This window comes from Myotis lucifugus, unplaced genomic scaffold, assembly GCF_000147115.1.
Source record: "Myotis lucifugus unplaced genomic scaffold, Myoluc2.0 scaffold_99, whole genome shotgun sequence".
In the NCBI taxonomy this organism is placed as follows: Eukaryota; Metazoa; Chordata; class Mammalia; order Chiroptera; family Vespertilionidae; genus Myotis; species Myotis lucifugus.
Window position 1 is genome coordinate 455,586 of NW_005871147.1, and position 21,474 is coordinate 477,059.

General features: G+C 37.5%; 1 protein-coding gene across 1 annotated transcript in view; it reads right to left on the minus strand.

Moving 5' to 3' along the window:
* The window catches only part of TANC2 (tetratricopeptide repeat, ankyrin repeat and coiled-coil containing 2), a 250,044-nt gene that overhangs the window by 56,660 nt on the left and 171,910 nt on the right, over positions 1–21,474 (minus strand). Inside the window, exons 10-13 of the mRNA XM_014458693.2 lie at positions 16,737–17,018; positions 11,910–12,043; positions 7,407–7,638; positions 2,886–3,052 (exon numbers count right to left, since the gene is read on the minus strand). Coding sequence (XP_014314179.1) covers positions 2,886–3,052; positions 7,407–7,638; positions 11,910–12,043; positions 16,737–17,018 — 815 coding nt within the window. The remainder of the gene's footprint in view (positions 1–2,885; positions 3,053–7,406; positions 7,639–11,909; positions 12,044–16,736; positions 17,019–21,474) is intronic.

Genomic DNA, 21,474 nt, shown 5'->3' on the forward strand with positions numbered 1-21,474 from the left:
TTCATCTTCCTCAATCTCTCCGCAGCAGTATTTGACACAGAGGATCACACCTTTCTCCTTGAGTCACTTCTGCAGCTTGCTACCCTATAGCATGTTCCCTTAACTTTCCTCTTAGCACACTGGCAACTCCTACCCAGGACTTTTTGCTGGTTCCTTCTTCATTTCTCAGTCCTCCCGGGCTCAGGTCTCCATTCTTTTATCCAGCCACTCACTCCCTAAGACAGTTTTGGTTCCATAGTTCTAAATTATCATCTCTATGCAGATAATGCCTAACTTTGTAGTATTTCCAGCTTAGTCATCTCCCTTGAGCTCTCCTCTTTTATTTCTGTCTACTAAGCATTTACACTTAGATGTTTCATACACAAACCTAATGTGACTAAATCAGAACTGCTGAATTTTGCCCCCTCCACAAAACCTTCCCATGTCAATAAATGGTATTATCACAAACCCTACAACCAAACTGTAGGAGGTATCTATGATCTTTTTCCTTTCCAGCATTTACCCAGTTGCTCACCAAAACCCCATGATTCACGCCCGAATCTTCTCTCTTGCTCACATCCACATTTAACCCATAAAATCCTTTTGATTCTTCAAAATGTTGTCCAAATATGACTTTACAGGGTCTCCGTCATCATCACTTTAATCCAAGTCACCATCATCTTTCACCCGTATTTCTGCTCCCATTCTTGATCCCCTACATTCTATTATCTACACAGCCAGCAGCCAAAGAAATCTTTTAAAAAGGTAAATCAGATCTCATCACTCTACAAGGCTCCTTGAAGAGGCCTTTCCTATCTGTCCTATCACCCCCATTTATCCCTTTATCCTATTTTGTCTTTGTAGCACTAATACTACCTATAATTTTAATATATGTATATATAATTTTTTACTTGTTTATTGTTTGTGTTCCTCAATAGAACATATGCTTTATGAGGGCAGGGAAATTGTCTGTCTTGTTCATTGTTGTATCCTTAGCTCTTAGCAAATGGCTGACACACCTGAAGAACTTAAGAAATGTAGAAATAATGAATGATCAATACAAGGGTTCATTGTTTAACACCTATAAATTATTTCACTCTCAGAGCTGAATGAAAATAATTTTTTAAAATTCTTGGTTGAAGTGAATGAAGTATCTGGGAAGTCTATAACGACACTGAAATTTGGACTTTGTAGATTAATATGCATAATACTTTTCCTGTTCTTTGGCATAGCTGAAAGATGAAAGTTATACTTAAAAAGTCTTTTGAGATTACACATGGCATTATATAAAAACATAAATGAGGATAACATTTCCTAAGCATAGATTTAATAAAATTAATCAGAGATGAGTGTTCCTAGAAGTTTCTTTTATTCATCCTTCATCTTTAACAATGAAGCTACTGACCGCTAATGGTAGATTATATAATTTTTATTTGTAAAGAGCATTTATGTTGATTCATTCACAGCCTTTAATTCAAATTACTTTGAGATTAATAACAAATATCTACAAGGTGGTAGCCAGGATTAGAAGTATACTTTTTGAAAGAGGGCAGTAAAGCTAATTGGTTAATATACAGGGATGATACTAAGTGCCTGGGAGGGGAGAAAGGAGGGAAGCAAGACCACTTTCTGTACATTAGCAATTGTTATGAGGGGGTTGCATCAAAATACAGTAAATCCTCACTTAACTTCATCAATAGGTTCTATAGCTTTACGTGAAACAACATATAACGAAACCAATTTTATCATATGCTAATTGATACAAAAAAGAGTTAAGTTCATATGGCATCTCATCAGTGTTATAGTGAAACAACACTGAACAAAATGTTATTCGAGGATCTGCGATAGGTGTATAATATATAAGATTTTAGTGTTCATCAAAATATTTTAATGTTTGCTCTAACCGGGTTGGCTCAGTGGATAGAGCATCGGCCTGCAGACTGAAGGGTCCCAGGTTCGATTCCGAGTCAAGGGCATGTACCTTGGTTGCGGGCACATCCCCAGTAGGGGGTGTGCAGGAGGCAGCTGATCGATGTTTCTCTCTCATCGATGTTTCTAACTCTCTATCCCTCTCTCTTCCTCTCTGTAAAAAATCAATAAAATATATTAAAAAAATATTTTAATGTTTATAAAAAAGACAGCTTGTTAGGGGAAAAATGTTGAGAAACCCTGTTGCAAACAAGTGTAAATAAGTAAAGAATGAGAGATACCAACTCAGCTACAATGAGAATGGCGGAGAAGGTGGGGTCATTTATCCTTCGACCGTATGTTTTTACAGGCTCAGTTCCACATTCCTAGTCCTTCGTCCGGGCCATTAAGTGATCAGTGAATGAGCAGGGAAGGTAATTAAAAATAAACCTTATCCCGTAGTTGTAGTAAATTTAACCTCAAACCTTAATATTGCCAATAGTTCTTAGAGGAAGGCATATAGAAGCCCACCATCATGCTATAGAAAATTTGTTCAAGTAGAAGCAGAGGGAGGAACTAGAAAATCTGACTCTAGATTGTACCAACTTTAGCATGGCATTAAATGATAAAAAATATAAAACAAAAGTCAAGCAGTAAATTAGAGTGTTAGGAACTCTATTTGCATTGCTGTTTGTCCTCAGGACAATGTCTAGAAAAATGGACACTTTCTTTTCATGCTATTTTGAAGGACACTTTATCAAAACTTACCCAGAGCAATAGGAATGAGAATCGGAGCTAAGAGAGTCATATACAGAGAATGTGCTCTCTAAATCGTATGTCTTACTCTCAGAATAGGCTCTTAGGGGATTATCCTTGCTAGGGCTCTAGGACATGTTAGAGGTTTAGTAAACCTCATCACTAAAGGAAAAGGACCTAGAACTTTTTCAGTTTAAGCACTCTCTAAGGGAAATAATTTATGTTCCAAAGCAAACACATACCTGTAAACTGGTCCTAACTGTTACAATTAGTTTGAGCCAGGAAGGAAATTTTCCAATCATTTTACTCAGAAATGATACAATTGTATCCCCATAATCCGGTTTGTGAAATTCTGCTTCATTTAATCCATCAATTAAGATGATGAAATCTTCATCTGGAATTTTTCTCTCTGAGGTAGAAAGAAACAAATTACTTAATAATTACCAAGTGGATAAGTGAGTTCTTTATGGGTCTTTGATTAGATATCTGGTTGGGGCAAAAAATACTAAAAAAAGGTTTTTCGTTTGTTTACTGAGTGCTCAGAGTACATAATTTACTATAAAGACAGAATAATTCATGTAGTGAATTCATTTTGTTTCCATCAGGTATAAAAGCTTTTGTCACATATATATTAAATATATGTATCATCATCATCATTTCCCCCATGTTATCAGATGTGAGACAGGCTGAGCATTATATTTATGACAATCTGCACATGGTAATTCATGTTCCTTTGGGAATTAAAAAAAAGGAGGTTTAATTTGAAGTCCAAAGCAGTATAAAGGACTACATGTGCATGTGTAGTGAGAAGGAAGGGATGGGGAAACAGAGAAAAGGAATCCCAACCAATAGACAGATTTTAACTAGGCAGGTTGGATCACAAACTCTTACAGAACTAGCAGCCTCCCAGACTATCCCTAAAATAGCTTCAGTGGGATTAGACTCTTCCGTGATCTTCCCAGGGGATAAGTCACATGAAGTATGCCATGCTTGTGTTCAGTTCCCTTCTGAACTCTATTCTATCTTAAATTGACAAAATCAGTTTATCCTTAGGGCTAGGCTGTATAAGAAGGCTTGGTAAAATTTCAGGCTTCTACTCTCATTAAATGCTTATTGATTTACTACACTGTACAATTTAAAAATTCCCAAGTTGAATCAACATTTTAGTACAAATGTTAGCCTTTAAAAGAGTCAAGACCAAATGAAAGTCTACATATTTTAGTTTCACATTTGAAAAGATGTACAATTTTCTGCATGATTAATAAGACTTTATATTTCCCCCCTAAAGTACAAGCTTTATATAAAGGAATTTAATTTCAATATCCTAAGTACTAAAAGTCAGTTTTCAAATTATGAAAAGTTTTTACTATTACTTTTATCTGGTGACATTTTAGGACGAGAAATGAACTAGGATCCTATGTGATGTAGTACCAAGAAAGCACATTATTCCTTTGGGGAGTCCAAAGCATTAAGGAAGAGTGGAGTTGCTTGGCACTAATTGGGATTTACCTGCAAAACTGGGGGCTTTTATGTTCTTGACTTTGAGGACATTGGCTCTCTTAAGTGTAATTGTGTCTTTAATTTCCATAGAGGAATTTTCTAGTTGCATTCTGCTGGGCAGATATAATAGACCTATCCCTTGTTACTGAGCACCATCACCTGACCCCACCCAGTGGTGCACTGGAGCCATCCTGACTGCTTCAGGAGAATACACTGTAATATTTTCAAGAACTGGCACCCTAGAATAGGCAAGGTGGGAATATTTATTTACACAATGGAAACTGGCAATTGTTACAAGCTCTCCTCCTGCAGCTGGTTGTTAAAAATTTACCAGCAACACCACTGTCTCCACTGCTTCAATTACACTTCCTTTAACTTCACCAGGCTCCTTCACAAGAAAGCCATGATTTTCAAGTGGAGAAAAAGGTCTGATGATAATGCACTTGTTGAGATTTTCTTTGGGAAAAACATTTCAAACACATTCTCGAGCATAAAGATCAAGAACTTGCGTTAAATTATGATGTAGATGTTTTAATGAGCAAAACAATTCAGTGCCTAATAAAATTAAATTTTATTCATCCCATGAGTAAACAATATATCATTTCTTAAAAAAAAGAAATAAGTGCCTTACTTAAGATAATTATATTATTCTAAATCTTGACTTTTTTTTTTTGAGCTTCTCTTCTTTTGAAGGAGTTACTTAGAAGTCACCTATGAATACAGGTGCTATTAGGTGTCAAAATATTTCCCCTGTTAAGAAATAAGGATGGCATGTTTATCTAAAAATATATTATTTAGGATTCAGATAAACAAAGGCAAAGAATTTCCAAATGATACTAATATTGCAAAACACTGAGAACTATTCCTAAATTTCTTTTCTTTGCTAAATGATGAAGTTTTTCAATTATCAACTTAGAGGTAAAACTTTGAGGATCTTCAGACTGTGTCTTTCAAATGCAACTAGCTTTATAAGAATGTTCCTACATGTTCATTTTCAAACCTTTGTAGGTTATTAAAAACATACTCTAACTCAGTAGCTTTTAAAAGATTTTACAGACAAATGAAAAATTTAAAAATTACTACTTATATATTTAAATGTAAGAACATTTAAAGTACAGCTACTATCCACTATCACCATTATTTCATAGAATAAAACAATATTTTAACATTAAAGAAGTAAAAGAGACATAATCTATCTAAACTTTACATATATGCATATGCAAAACTACATCTATATTTATAGGTGTTTCTTTTCTTTTTTTAAAATATATTTTTATTGATTTTAAAGAGGAAGGGAGAGGGAGAGAGAGAGAGATAAAAATATCAATGATAAGCCCTAGCTGGTTTGGCTCAGTGGATAGAGCGTCAGCCTGTGGACTGAAGGGTCCCAGGTTCGATTCTGGTCAAGGGGACATGCCTGGGTTGCAGGCTCAATCTCCAGTGGGGGACGTGCAGGAGGCAGCCAATCAGTGATACTCTCTCATCATTGATGTTTCTCTCTCTCTCTCCCTTCCTCTCTGAAGTCAATAAAAATATATTAAAAAAATAAATATCAATGATAAGAGAAAATCATTGATCAGCTGCCTCCTGCATGCTCCCTACTGGGGATTGAGCCCACAACCCGGGCATGTGCCCTGACCGGGAATCGAACCGTGACCTCCTGCTTCATAGGTTGATACTCAACCACTGAGCCACCCCCAGCCGGACTCTTTTCTTTTTTTTTTTTTAAAAATGGAATCTATGGGGGTGACATTAGTCCACAAAACCATACTGGTTTCAAGTAGGCTGCTTCTATTTTCTTATTTTGCTATGGACTAATGAAAACCTCAAATGGACTGGTTCTTAGGAACCACTGTTCTAGCTGACAAGTCTTTGTTTTTTTTTTTTTTAGCTGACAAGTCTTTGGAAAGGTTTCCTAAACCATTTAATCCTTGTTTTTAATCCCTTGAAAAAATATATATATTCGCCAGGGATTCCTCACTGCCCTCACATGTATACTTAACAAATACTTGAACTTCTTCCTTACTAGTCCCATTGTAAGACTCTACTTAGGTACCCAAGAGAAATAAGAATTATAGAAACAGCATGAGATGAGATGGTAGCAAGTACCAAAGTCAGAAGTGAATCCCAGTGCATGATATTTCATTGTTGTATATTGTACAGAACTTATCAAAAGTGAAAAGGCGGCTCATATTAGACAACATTTTTGTTCAGACAATCTGCATATTACATGTGAATTACCTTCCTTTTAGTTGTGATAACATATTAGTATGATCTTTCACTTCATATTGGTGGCTGAGAAACTTCAATGTACAAAAAATAATTAAATATATTTGTGGAGAAATTTCAAGATTTAAACAAGCCTAGGGTCTGGTAAAGCTAATAGGTATAGAGATATTCAGAGATCATCAGAGTGGAGAAGAGAAATTTTGATAGTTGAGTAAATAGCACAAAGGCTGAAATAGCTGAAGATGGTAGCCAGGAGAACAGAAATTATAATCACTTGTTCTTTCTTATGAGTATCTCCAAAACTCTCAAGAAAGGTAAATAATTCTCCCAGGAATAAACAGGATTGCTGAGGAATCTCATGCTTTCTCAAATCTTTTTCTTTGGCTTCCAGAATTGACAAAACATTGTTAAGGGGATGGGGTGGGGATAGGGCAGAGATGGGTAAAGGAGGAGACGTTGCACTTACGCCATAATCAACACTAGAAATGCCGAGGAAAAGAGGAGGAAGGCAGAGGCATGAGAGGGAGGATTCCATTTCACCCCTTCCCCGACTTAAAAAAATATCTTTATGCCTTTTAGTGGTCAATTAAGTTATTTTTAGTATATATATAGAGTTGTGCAACCATGGATGCCATTTCCTTTTACCTGAACTGTAGAGTAATAAAAAGTATCAAGCATAAAGACTGGAGATTTCTAATAGTGGAAACTCCACAACACTGAGTTGGAGCGATGATTTTACTGATTTATTTGAACTTCACAGGAAGGACTGGAAGTTCTACTATCTTTACCACAAGAAAGATGCATTTGGAAATGATAATGAGAATATTTATAAGGAAAGGAGGAAGTGGCACTTCCTATAGGAATTTTTATTTTTCAAGTAAAATCTTTTATCTGTTAACTGTATTCTGTGGGACATCAGCTATGGAACATTTAATTTTGGCAATGTGATAAAAAAAATCATTTCTGTAACATACTGCAGGTAAACTCGGGCTCCAAAGCCTCCACCTTTCATTTTCTTTGCATCTCATCTGTACCTTTGTGGAGATTCTCCAGGGGCTCCAGGACACCCCTCCGGAAAGAGGCCATGGGGTCCTGAACACAGGACCGAAGGCTCAGCATGCTCTGTAGGTGAGGCTCCCGAAGAAGCTGCTCCCGATAGGCCGCCAGCTGAGGGGAGCGGCAGAGCAGGGCAGCAACATTGTGGACAAATTCTGGCACCAGGCAGGTGTAGGCATTATCTGCTTGGCAATAATGATAGGCAACTACCTACAAAAGAAAGATGAGAATGCAGACAGGTTTACCAGAAGCAAGAGCAACAGCCACGATTATTATCTTCCTTAACATGGTTTTTTGTTTCCCTATCCCTCAACTTTTTCATAAAAATAAAAGCTGCTAACTCAGCCTGGCTAGCGTGGCTCAGTGGTTGAGCATCGAGCTATGAACCAGGTCGATCCCCAGTGTGGGGCGTGCAGGAGGCAGCCGATCAATGATTCTCTCTCATCATTGATGTTTTTATCCCTCTCTCCCTCTACCTTTCTCTCTGAAATCAATAAAAATATATTAAAAAAGAAAAAGCAAAAAAAACACACAAAAAACCAACAACAAAAAAAACCACAAAGCTACTAAGAAACTGCTTGATTTATCTAAGATCAGAAATTTGATAACATACTTTTACTGTATACCAGTGGTTCTCAACCTTCTGGCCCTTTAAATACAGTTCCTCATGTTGTGACCCAACCATAAAATTATTTTCGTTGCTACTTCATAACTGTAATGTTGCTACTGTTATCGTAATGTAAATATCTCATATGCAGGATGGTCTTAGGCGACCCCTGTGAAAGGGTCGTTTGACCGCCGAAGGGGTCGCGACCCACAGGTTGAGAACCGCTGCTGTATACATATATCATAATTATATATCAATTAATATTTATAAATACAAATGAGTTTTCCCTCTGGATTATAAGAAATAGGAAGCAAGCCTGACAATAAATATTTACATTAATCTCTCTAATATTTATTCAGCATAGAGCAGTATAGGAGTCTGATTTTATAACAAAGTATTAGGAATAAGATATTCAGAGAAAAACCATATGTCAGTCTCACCAAACACATTTGTTTATGTCATCATATTTTAAATTATAGTTATGCTATAAACAGCCTTATAAAAATAAAATAATTCAGTTTTAAGAATTATCATTACATATTTTCTGAGCACCTCTAGACAAGAAAATCAAAATTAGATAACAGGCCTGGCTGGTGCTCAGTGGTTGAATGTCGGCCCATGAACTAGGAGGTCATGGTTTGATTCCAGGTCGAGGCACATGCCTGGGTTGTGGGCTCAATCCCCAGTAAGGGGTGTGCAGGAGGCAGCCAATTCATGGTTTTATTCTCATGGATGTTTCCAACTCTATATCCCTCTCCCTTCCTCCCCCACCCTCCCCTCTCTCTCTATATATATGTATATATATATTTATAGTATATATATAAAAAGGAAAAAGAAAAAAATTAGGTAAGAGGAAGAAGGAAAGGGGTGAGATTTTTTTGTTAGATGCAGGTCTTAAATTCAAAGAACTTAGAAAATGTATGAGTCTTCATGGAGGGACCTGGAGAGTATTATGCTAAGTGAAATAAGCCAGTCAGAGACAGACAAGTATCGTATGATCTCACTCATATGTGAAATCTAAGGAACAAAATAGATTCAGAGACAAAAAAAAGTATGGAACAGACTGTCAAATCTCAGAGGGAAGGCAGGGGGTGTGGGGAAGAAAGAGATCATCCAAAGAACTTGAATGCATCTCTATATATAAAAGCCCAGTGACCGATCGGCGAAATGACCAGAATGACCGGTTGACCAGTCGCTATAACGTGCACTGACCACCAGGGGGCAGACGCTAAACGCAGGAGCTGCCCCCTGGTGGCCAGTGCGCTCTCACAGTGGGAGTCCTGCTCAGCTGACCAGGATGAGCGGCGCTCCTACAGCAGGCTGATCCCTGCAGGCCATGCCCCCCACCAGTGCACGAATCAATGCACCAGGCCTCTAGTATATGCATAACCCATGGACAAAGACAATAGGGTAGTGAAGGCCTGGGGAGGGGGGAGGGGTGGGCTAGAAAGGGTCAATGGGCGAAAAAAGGGGACATATGTAATACTTTGAACAATAAAGATTAAAAAAAGAGAGTCTTAATATCACCCAGGGTGTGGGCTGGCTGGCTGGAACCTGGAGTTTTAAGCTCTGAATTTCTGTTTGAATTTGCAGAGCTCTTTGCCTCAAGGTCAAGTGCAGAGGGTGGTTTTAATCTAGACCATTCTGATGGTTCAGTAGTACCCACAAAGTGATAAGATTGTGTAGATACATGAAATTGGCAGGGGAGATTCAGCTTGAATATATGGAAGGCACCTGGCATGGTGTTCAGCACACAGTATGCATAGTTGTCTCCATCATCATTGCCTTCCTCCTTCTCTTCCTCTCCATCATCATTATGGTCATCATCAAGGTTCTATATAGTCTCTTTTTCAGCCACTGGCTTTGTGCCTACAGGCATTTGAAATTTGCCCCAAGAGCACTCATAAATGTACTATTGTGATTCCAGCTCTTCAATCATCTCAGGAACAGAATTACCCATTAAAGTGTTCTGCTTTGAACGGATTCCTAATCTGTAGGTATGGTCATCCCAATTCCTTAACAAATGCTGGAAATGTCACTTTAATACCTGAAATCCCTCTCATTAAGCATTCAAAGTTTGAACAATACAGAAAATGTTACTAGACATATAAAGCTGAAGACAGGAATTGCTTGTGAATGAAGCAATGATATGGAATTGGAAATGAGAAATTGTACTAAAAAAATCTCCACTCTTTTCTTCAGGTAGACTGCTCATTGCTTAAGTAAGGAACCCAAAAAGAAAACTAGGCAGCAATTAATTTGTCCCCTCAATGAAGTGAATGTCAGTGATTATGTCCACATGGATACAAATCTCCACTTTATAAAAAGCAAACATCAAACCTCTGAATCAATATGAACTTTCACCATATTTTACTTCAATTGATTCCACAGCTCAAAAAGCAAAACACAGCTGAGCAAATCAGCTGTTAACTTACCCTTTACCTAAAGTAATGAGATAAGTTTGAAGATAAAAATTCTGAAATTTAGGGAGAGGGTTCTTTTGCTGCTTTCATTAAAAACCATCTGTACTCTTAGGCTGAATGAGGTTTTATCTAACAAAGGTTAAATAACATTACTAATGGTGCCCCTTCTACAGCTACTTCTCTTTTAATTTTAAACATTTCTTTGGCATTTCAAATATAAAATCTTGATTCCTTTGCAGAATTCAGGAAGAAAATCATTCAACATCTTCATAAAATTTTCACTGTGGTCCAAAATAGGTTTATTAGACATTTTAAAATAGTTACATAGTATGTATATGTACATACAATTCTGTCAAAAACATTTGGTACTTCCTGCAAATTATCTATTGACATTATCTACAATTTTCCTTACATGTAGAAATAGGAAACAAATCTGGGAATGTAGTTTTTTTCTTCAGTCTGTCATTGTATCAGTGTTCAGTGATGGATGTTAGAACACTCCCTAGAGCTTTGAGGAAGTCATCAGGGACACCCATACTCAGTCACTATTATTCCAACTTCCTGGAAATGGTTCAGAATGAGTCCACACTCAATAAATCAGGCAGGTAAAACCTTTCTCCTTGGTGAATTCTTGTTTCTTACAATTACTTGTTGAAATTTCATTTTCAGTTATGTCTTTTGTATATTATCAATTTTTCCATCTCAAGTGTTTATGTTAAATCCCTAAACTTGCAGAGTTGGTATACAGTATTTTATTAGTTATTAAAACAATTCTATCCAAAATATACAGGATCTGACCAAAATCGTATTACTTTTTTAAAGACAGTAAGTGAATTTTAAATTACTTCTGTGAGGGAAGAAAGAAAAGGGGATGTTTGTAGGTCATATAGACAAAAGAAAAGATTGGAGGTCAGTATAGCCTTGGGTATAAAAAGCTTTTGACTTAATACTGTACATAAGAAATGATAAAACTAAGCAGAATCCTCATTAAAGGCCCTAATCAAATGGCTGAGTGGCAGCAAATTTTTCAGGCTTGTTTAAAAGTCAAAGGCCTTCACTCTCCAAAGATCATTTCCTACTTCAAATGAATAATCTGTGATGGAATTAAGCTAATCTCAAAGAAAAGGCACCTTTTGAATATCTGGAATTAGGATATAAAAATTTAATTTACACAATGACTGGCATTTGTATCAGTTCAATTCTGAAGTTGATCATATAACTTCTTTGAGTCTCAATTTCCTTACCTACCCATTCCTTTCCAACTCTAAAGTTTTGGTTCTGTAATAATAAAATATTTCTTCTAGGAACAGCAAAGAAAAATACACTTTTCTCCATGTTCTCATGGTATACCTGTACATATTTCTGTTCACTTTGCCTAGGGTTTCCCTACCTTAGCTCCCTTGATGTTAAAAGGGAACTAGCATGCCCACAAACTGGGAATCCTATTGTACCTGTGAGGCTAGTCTCCGCATAGCCTCCTCCTGCCGCCTGCGCATTTCTGGAGTTCCTGGGCAGCTTCCACTGGTAATGGATGAGTGGGCTGAAGGTGGTTGTGTGAGTGGCAGCTCTCTGTTGGCATCCACATCTGGATTAAAAAGATGAGATGTTTGCATCAGACAATCATAAAACTCTGAACTAAATAAAGACTGGTTAAATTTCATTTGTTGTATGATCCAGCAATTCTATTCCTAGGTATATACCCAAGAGAAATAAAAACAGAGGTCCATGCAAAAACTTGTACACATATACTCATAACAGCTAAAAAGTGGAAACAACCCAAATGTCCACCAACTGATGAATGGTTAAAATGTAGTATATCCATACACTGGACTATTTCTTGACAATAAAAACAAATGAGATACTGATCTATGCTACAATATGGATAACCCTTGAAAATATTACACACAGAGAAGAAGCCAGTTACAAAAGGCTATATGTTGTATAATTCTATTTATATGAAATGCCCAGAAAACAGAGTCTATAGGGACAAAAAGTAAATTAGTGGTTACTGGGGGAGTGAAGGTAGGGAGTTAAGGGGAGACTGGAGATTGACTACTAAAGGGCATAGGATTTCTTTCGGGCTGGGGGGGGGGGGAGATGAAAATGTTCTAATATTAGATTATAATGACTGTTGTACAACTCTGTGACTATGACTACAAAACACTGAATTGAACAATTTAAATGGGTGAATTGTATGGTATGTGAATTATAACTTAATATAGCTGTTTTTTTTAACAATTCAATTTGTTCATTTAATTTAGAAAATGTCTTACCTACCACTAAAAAGTACAAAATATATTTATGAATGCAGATCATACTTTTAAAAATGGGTACCAAAGCCCTAACCGGTTTGGCTCAGTGGATAGAGTGTCGGCCTGCGGATGCAAGGGTCCCAGGTTCGATTCCGGTCAAGGGCATGTACCTTGGTTGTAGGCACATACCCAGTGGGGTGTGTGAGGAGGCAGCTGATCGATGTTTCTCTCTCATCGATGTTTCTAACTCTCTATCCCTCTCCCTTCCTCTCTGTAAAAAATCATTAAAATATATATATATATATATATATATATATATATATATATATATATATAAAGGGTACCAAAGTAGTTGACAATAAAAACAAATGAGATACGGATCTATGCTACAATATAGATAACCCTTGAAAATATCACACTTACTCAGAGAAGCCAGTTACAAAAGACCATATGTTGTATAATTCTATTTATATGAAATGTGCAGAATGAGTAGATGTTAATTGATGGTCAAAAGGTAAAGGAGGAGGAGTAAGGGAAGATAGTCCTCATTCAACTCCTTACCAGTGCAACTAACTGAGCTATTTTCCCTTCAACTGGTAGAGTAAATTCCCTGGTCACTAGACAGAGTTCTGAGCAATTGTAGGAGGGTAGCTGTGGGAGATGACAGTGAAAAAATGCTTGAAGAAAAGTGTCAGCTGAGGTCAAGTTCAGTGACTGTCACTGTATCATTTCTGTTGTTCATTCCCTCTCCTCACCACACTCCCATTTTTCTGGTATTTGATTTTGTGGGTAGTTACTGTATGAATATCTTCTGTTTTCTAGTTATTTCCTTTTAAATATGCCTTATTTTTTGTCTGTGTGTCTTTCCTTTCTGTTGGTATTCAGAAAACAGTAGAAATGAAAGTTAATGAAGCCAGTGTGCACAGCAGACTGGCAAAACAGACTTCTGAAATGAGCAGAGTAGGGAGGGTAGTGGTTACTTACTGAACAGCTGTTTGGGGGACTTGGCAGCTGTTGGCAAATGTCAAATCCAAATAATAACTAACACTGTGACTTTTAGTGATAGGAAAATATAGACTTGTATTAGAGCTTCCCTAACTACTGTATCGAGGATACTTGTAGTTAATACAATAATGCCTGACTTACACAACAGGTCTATTTTCACAAAATGTTTTTGCTCTTTGTGTGTGTGTGTTGGAGGGGTGGGATGATGATGGTGGGGGGGGGGAGGTTGATGGGGGAGTCAGGTTTGGGAAGGGGTGTAGGTGGAAAGCAGGATGACAGGCTAGTGCCTGCCTTGACAGCTTTTCTGTACCTTCCCAGGGAAATGACAAGGAGGGGGCGGGCTGGGGGCTGAGTGTCTGTGGGGGAAGGCAGAGCCAGGCTATGCAGTACTGCAGACTAAACTGCTCAGGTCTTCTACAGCAGTGCTGCTCCGTGCGGAGGAGGCAGGGCCAGAAGAAAAATGACAGATGATGCAGAGATGGGAGGTTGGACGTGGGGGCTCCAATAATTTTCCACTTGTTCTCATTACTACAACTACATCACTGGTATCACTTACTGAGGGTTAGGCGAGCCGGTGGGATTTCAAATAAACTTATCTAAGCTTAATGTAAATTAAACTCTGTAAAAAATTAAGCCAACTCTCTATATAGACATCATTCTTATTCTGCTACTGCCAGCAACATTTCAGTGCCAGCTTATACAGTAACAGATTAATGCTGAAAAACAGCGTGCACTTTATCAGTCACCTATTCTTGACTCTTCTTAAGGACTAGTGGTTCGGTTAAGATGGTAGAGGTAGAATGTAGCTTGGACATCAAATATTACAACAAACATTATTTTTTTCAAAGCAACTGCTGGCTCTGGATAATTCTGATAAACACATAACCACATATTTTATCCTCCTTGACACCTTTTCAAGGTTTGAAAGTTAACTATGAGGCCAAATCTATAGTTTCAACATATGGACATTTATCTTATGAATGAGAGGGTCGTTATTTTTAGAGTTTCTCTGGAGATAAAGGCAATGGATGTTGAGAATAACTTAATGAACCACCTTGAAAGAATCTCTACTTTCGGGAGCACAGGGGCTGTTTTTTTATTAACTGTTGCTCTCCCAGATACCTTTGCTTTCTGAGAAAGCAGCTCTTCTTGCCTTTGGCATTTATCCCGTCATGCATGATTCTACCACTCTGTTATCTGAAACAGTGATAGAGGAGTCAGAGAGACTATTAGCTATCTGCTTTTCTGCCTGACACACTCAAATAGTTAACCTCTTGGCTTACTCAGATAAGAGGTAGTTTGGTGTGATACTTAAGCACACAAAGGAAAATACTGGAATAGGTGTGAAAAATTACTTTTAACCATGAATATATTCTTAGAATCAGAGAATTTTAGCAAAGGAACAAATCTTAAAGATCACCTAGTCCCACTTTCTCTTTTACAAATGAGAAAACTGAGGTTTAATGAATTAAAGTAAAATTCTCAAGGTTATAAAATATAGTCAATTTGAGTGTTGGGACTCAAACTCTGGGCTCTTGATTCCCACATGACCTATGCCAATTGACCTCAGAAAGTTCCATGTAGAAACTAAGCATGACATTACTCTTAAGAAAATATTCTTTCATACAAATTCTTATCATACCCTGGTAAACAGACTCTTGATTCAAACAGTTTTCTTTCTAGGTACTAGTTGTTCTTCTACATGTTAGATATCCATAAATTTACCTATGGCAATCTGCCTACTTAATGACATGAGAGTGCTAATTAATTTCAACAGGAAGCCAAGATGTTTGGAGGGTGTTCAGTGAATTCCTGTTGAGTTTCAGCACTGTGCTAGACTCTGTAACGACTATAATCTCAGACAAACCATTTCTAGTGATTGCTGTTTTGAAAATTTGTGGTGAACTAGACGGAGCTACATTAGCAGACCAATAGTTTCTTTCCATTTTTTCTCTCTTATAACTAACAGAAACCAGGTAGACTATACATACAGTGTGTATAGGAAGAATATTTCCTTTTATCTCCTTTACTGAAGTGAGTGAATTCTACCAAAAAGGAGAGCAAAATGGGTAAGAGAATGGCCTCTGAAACCAGACTGCTTGGTGTTAAATTCTAGTTTCACCATTTACTGGCTATGAAACCTGGGAGGTTTGTTTAGCCTCTCTGAGCCCCAAATCACTTATATATGAAATGAAGACAACAGGACCAATCTCACTGAGTTGATAGGATTGGATGAATTAAAACTTACTAAGCTGTCGGGCAGTACCTGGCATTAGTGACCATATGAGTATTCTAAAAATAAGTAAACAAGATCTTGGTGGTGATCATCCCAAGCTGTGCTCTGCCTGGGGTGAAAGAAGTATGGATATATATGAGATCTTAGCATCTTCTCACAAGGAAGCAGGAGAAACCCTTCAAGGGCACAACGACGTTCAAGCCCAGGCAGTGCAATACTGACATCAACAGCAAGGAAATGAAGGCCATGAACAGATTGTGCTGGCATGTAACAAGGAGACCTGGGCACAGGCTGAGCAAACCTGACAGTGATGGATGCAAACAGCTCTTACAGGCAATTGCTGTAGTCATTCTCCAAAGGACAGACTAGCCAGTAGGGAAGAGTCATACATTTTTCTGAAAGTTTTTTCCCCTCCCCAGTCACACTGAGGTGACTGTTGGATATGTGGGTTAAATGTAAGCAGAGTATTATATTCTTTCCCTCAACTCTGAATTAATGGTCCTCACATACAAATCAGGATTTGCAGATCTATAATAATAAAAGCGTAATATGCTAATTAGACTGGACATCCTTCCGGACAAAGCCAGGGCTGCGAGGTGAGCCCAGGTCCCGGGTGCCAAAGGGAAGCTGGTGCCGGCAGCCAGGGGAAGGAAGGCCTACTCTTGTATGAAATTTCGTGCATTGGGCCTCTAGTCAGAAAATAAAAGGATATGAGACAATATAAATATGTTAGAAAAAAATTTCAAAGCAATGAAGCAGAGAGTTCTTTAAAGAGGAATACTTACGCTTGGGGGAGGCATGTGGGCTGTCTGAGGCAATCTGTCTCATCCGTGTTCCATGGCAGCTGAGGGCCACAAGTCTGGAGATGATGGCGGTTTTGCCGAACCCAATGTTTCCCACAATCACTACTCCTTGGTTCACGCTGGCATTTGAACTTTGAAGTTGAGCATCTATTTCATGGAAAACCCAGTCCCGGCCAACAAACACTGACTCTGTAGTGATGCTGGGCACTTCAAAGAGCAGGGGCTTCAGGGAGATATCTGGAGGTCTATAAGGTGCAAAGCGAACTAGAAGGAACAATAAGAAAACAGAACTTAGGCCAAACCATCAGCACTGAGAGAAATAAAGACAAAAAACATCAACTTAGAATTACAGTATGATGGTATTCTGGCTTATTCAGAAAATAATAAAACTCTGATTTTGGTTCTATGCAGATAAGCAATGACAGGTGAGCTAGAGCCATTTGATACTCTAGTTGGCAGAACACAAACTGTCGAAACAGTAAGGATTTATGGGACAGTCAGAAAGTCAGGGTAATATTAAAAACTATTAAATAATGGGGATGGCCTGGGCACTAGCAATCAGGATAGATGCACAAGTAGTAAAGAAGTAGGGTCCTGAAGGCCTCCTTGTATGCCTGGGGATAACCTTGTAATTGTTGGATTGTGGGGAGATGCAGAGTTGGGAGTTCCTGGGCGAGAGACCAGACTATGGCGGGTCTTTACCAATCAGCAAGGGCATATTTCAATATTTAACAACCAATATGGCCATACCAGTATATACCAGTCCTGTGGAAAAGCAAGGCAAAGTTTCTTTAAAAATACCAATGAAAACAGAAATTCCTTTAAGTTCATGATTTTATATATATATATACATATATTAAAGGAAGCAAAGCCTCTAAAAGCTGATGGTTTAAAAGGTCTTAAGCAGTCAAGGAAGTAGAAACCAAACTTTCACCTAATGTCTTTGCACTTGTACTAATTGTATTCATGCCAATTAAAAAAAGATTTTTGACTTATATACACCTGTCTTGGGGACGAATCTTTATTGCTTTTCTGTGTTTACGCAGTTGTGGGATGTGCTAAGGGCCAAGTAGGAGTTCTACTTTCAATAGTTCTCTAAAAATGTGTAATAGATGTGACTTGGTTTTAGAGATCAACCTTCTAATTGTATTGATGGTAAAAAGAAGCCCTGCCTGACCTCTCTTATCTGAGTTAAATGCCTTCCCCATAACTATTCTGAGAGTAGCTCTAAGATGTATCATTTTATCTGTTTGTATCTTTAACTTAGCACAGTGCTTTAAAACACAGTAGGTGTTCAATAAATACATACTGAAAGAATCAATTAAAAATAAGGTATGATACTCTAAACCCATTTTGTATTTTTGAAAATAAGGGCCAGGAGTGGGAATGAGAACAGGAGAAAAGGAAATCATAAAGGTGGAAATGAGATCTATGTATACTGCTTTTATTATTCTAGAACATACCTAAACCACTTATACATCATAAAATGAGATCTAGAGATGGCAGCTTACTTAAGAAAAATACATAAGCATGCATATATGTACACTCTCATTTAAAACTGTCTGAAATCCATTAGAAAGATAACAGCATTTTATAAAAGGATAAAATTCCAAAAGTAGTGCAAATAATTAAAAATATAAAGCCAAACTCTAATAATAGAAGCAAATAGTTTCCTATATTAGTTTAAAATGTCCCCAAATTTCACTTAAAAAATAAAAGGCTGTGGAGATACAGCTACATGGTCACTTATAATTTCCTAATTCCCATCTCTTTGCCAAAACTTACCCTTTTAAAATCCATAACTATAATCAGAGCTCAGTGAAAATTAGACTATAACTTCCTAAAAATATTCTTTTAAATTCTAGTGTCTTATAGCTAATAGATTCTATTTTACTTTTCTTAAGCATTATTTTATGAGCTATAATTCACATACCATAAAATCCACCCTTTTAAAGTATACAATTTAGTGGTTTTTAGTATATTCCAGCCCCTGGCAATCAGAGACTTTCTCTCTTTACAGACTTGCTTATTCTGGACATTACACACAAAAGTTATCATATAATATGTGGCATTTTGTGTCTGGCTTCCTTCACCTACCATAATATTTTTGAGGTTCATTTTTGTTATAGCATATATTGGTACTGCATTCATTTTTATTGCCAAATAATATTCTATTGCATGCCTATATCACATTTTTAAATTCATTTATCAGCTGAAGAACATCTGGGTTGTTTCCACTTTTTAACTATTATGAATCATGCTGCTATGAACACTCGTGTACAAGTTTTTGTGTACATATGTTTTTAATTCTGTTGGGTATATATCTAGAAATGGTATTGCTGGGTCATATGAAAACTCTATATTTAACTTTTTTATATATAAAATATATTTTGATTTTTTACAGAGAGGAAGGGAGAGGGATAGAGAGTTAGAAACATCCATGAGAGAGAACATGGATTCAGCTGCCTCCTGCACACTCCCTACTGGGGATGTGCCCACAACCAAGGTACATGCCCTTGACCACGATCGAACCTGGGACCCTTCAGTCCGCAGGCCGACGCTCTATCCACTGAGCCAAACCTCAGGTTAGGGCTATATTTAACTTTTTGAGAAACTGCCAAACTGTTGTATTTTATTTTTTGCTATTTTTCACAGAATACATATTCACTATAGAAAATTTAGGAATATTAAACAAATAATGCCCTAGCTCAGCGGTTGCCAACCGGTGGTCCGTGGACCACTGGTAGTCGGTGAGGTCTGAAAGGTTGGCGACAGTCCCCCTAGTTTGGCTCAGTGGATAGAGTGTTAGCCTGTGGACTGAAGGGTTCCGGGTTTGATTCCGGTGCCCAGGTTGCGGGCTCAATCCCTAGTAGGGGGTGTGCAGGAGGCAGCTGATAAATAATTCTCTCTCATCATTGATGTTTCTAACTATCCATCTCCCTTTCTCTCTGAAATCAATAAAAAAAAACAACCAACAACAACAAAATAATAGTGTTCCCTCTAGCCAGAGAGAAATACTATTCACATACTATATATTCTGAGTTTTATCTGTACCATATACACTTATTTCACAAACAAAAAATGGGATCATATGATAAACACTGTTTCATAATTTGCCTTTATCACTTAGCAATTCCAGAGTTCTGAAAAAGTTGATTCTGTCAGACGTGCCAGCTTCATGGTTGCTTCAGTGGAGGGACTGATTATTGCAGTGCCTTACTTCACCATTTTCCATGATGTCACTTGATAGCAGGGGCTGCTAAACCCTCATGGGGTTTCCTGGGTATCTGAGTGCCCTTGCTGGGCAGACACTTAGACAAACATGCTGAGCTCTGGCTGAACAGTCACAGGACTCCCGGCGAGGAAGGCGAAAACAACATCAGTTGGCTTGAGATGAGTCTAATTATGCCTAGAGAGACTAAGCTCACACAGAACTTAGGGAACACAGAACTGGTTTCAGAACCAGAATTAGAACCTAATTCTGACTCTGAAATTCAGGCTTTTCCCTATTATATTATGTTGCAACTGCTCTATAGTATGTAACTATTAAATCTTAAAGTGACATGAGTTCTCCAACTGATGACCAGAATTGATAGGCTTAGCTGACATGTTAAACTCTCTTCTTTATCCTTCACTTCTCCTGTGCTTCCCTTTAGGAATTGCATGCTTCATAAGAGGTGACCTTTTCAGAGAGAGAAGAGCTACTCAGAGACACTCAGTTGCTTTCTAAACTAACTTATCTGTTCAGGTCTAAGATTACTTTATACTGTGCATCAAAACGGACTTTCATGGCCCGGCCTGAGGACTGACCCATGCACCAAGAGGTCATTGGTTTGATTCCCTGCGGGCTCGATCCCCAGTAGAGGGTGTATAGGAAGCAGCCGATCAATGTTTCTGACATCAATGCTTCTCTCTCCTTCTTCCTTCCTCTCTGTCTAAAATCAATAAAAACATATCTTTTAAAAGGGACTTTTCATTAATATGACTAATGTGAATTTATAATATTGAATAATTATACTCAATTTAATTGCTTAAATTTTTTGGAAAAATTCGATTAACTTGTTCTCATGTTAACATAATCGCTCATCATATTTTATTCTACTGAGAAAGCGCTGACATTTAAAAGTTATTTTAAAATTTTTCTAAAAATGTAATCAATTCACAGAAACCTCAAAGGAAGAACAGACAAAATTAGCCCAGTACCATATGGTAAAACAACTGTAGATACCAAGAACAGCCTAGAAATGATTTCTGTACCTCTGAAACTGAGGCTTTTGTCAGATCAGTATATTAAAAGAAAGCCATACTTCTTATATACCAAGAGTAAAGTCAGGGCATATGAATAAGAAAGCATTTTGGTCTGTATTGTAGGACATGTAAGTAATGAATATTCACTGTGGAGTTCATATTCCTAAATATATGTTTCTTTGTTTGGGATGTCAACTAGTTTTCAAGAGATTTTCTAAGGCAGAAACCACTGAAATAATCCAGTGAGAAATTACCACAGCAACTATAGCTGAGCTAAGGGAAAAAGATGAGCTGATCCATACCATTTAGTAACAGATGTGGCTTTCTTACCCTTGGAATTCAAGAAGTGGCAGTCCCAGAGCAGACAGACCATCCCATCCTTCTCAAAACATGCCAATAAGGTATACTGCAATTTACTTTGAATTGTAAAAAATAATGGGTGGATAAAGAAAGGGACAGATGGATAGATATG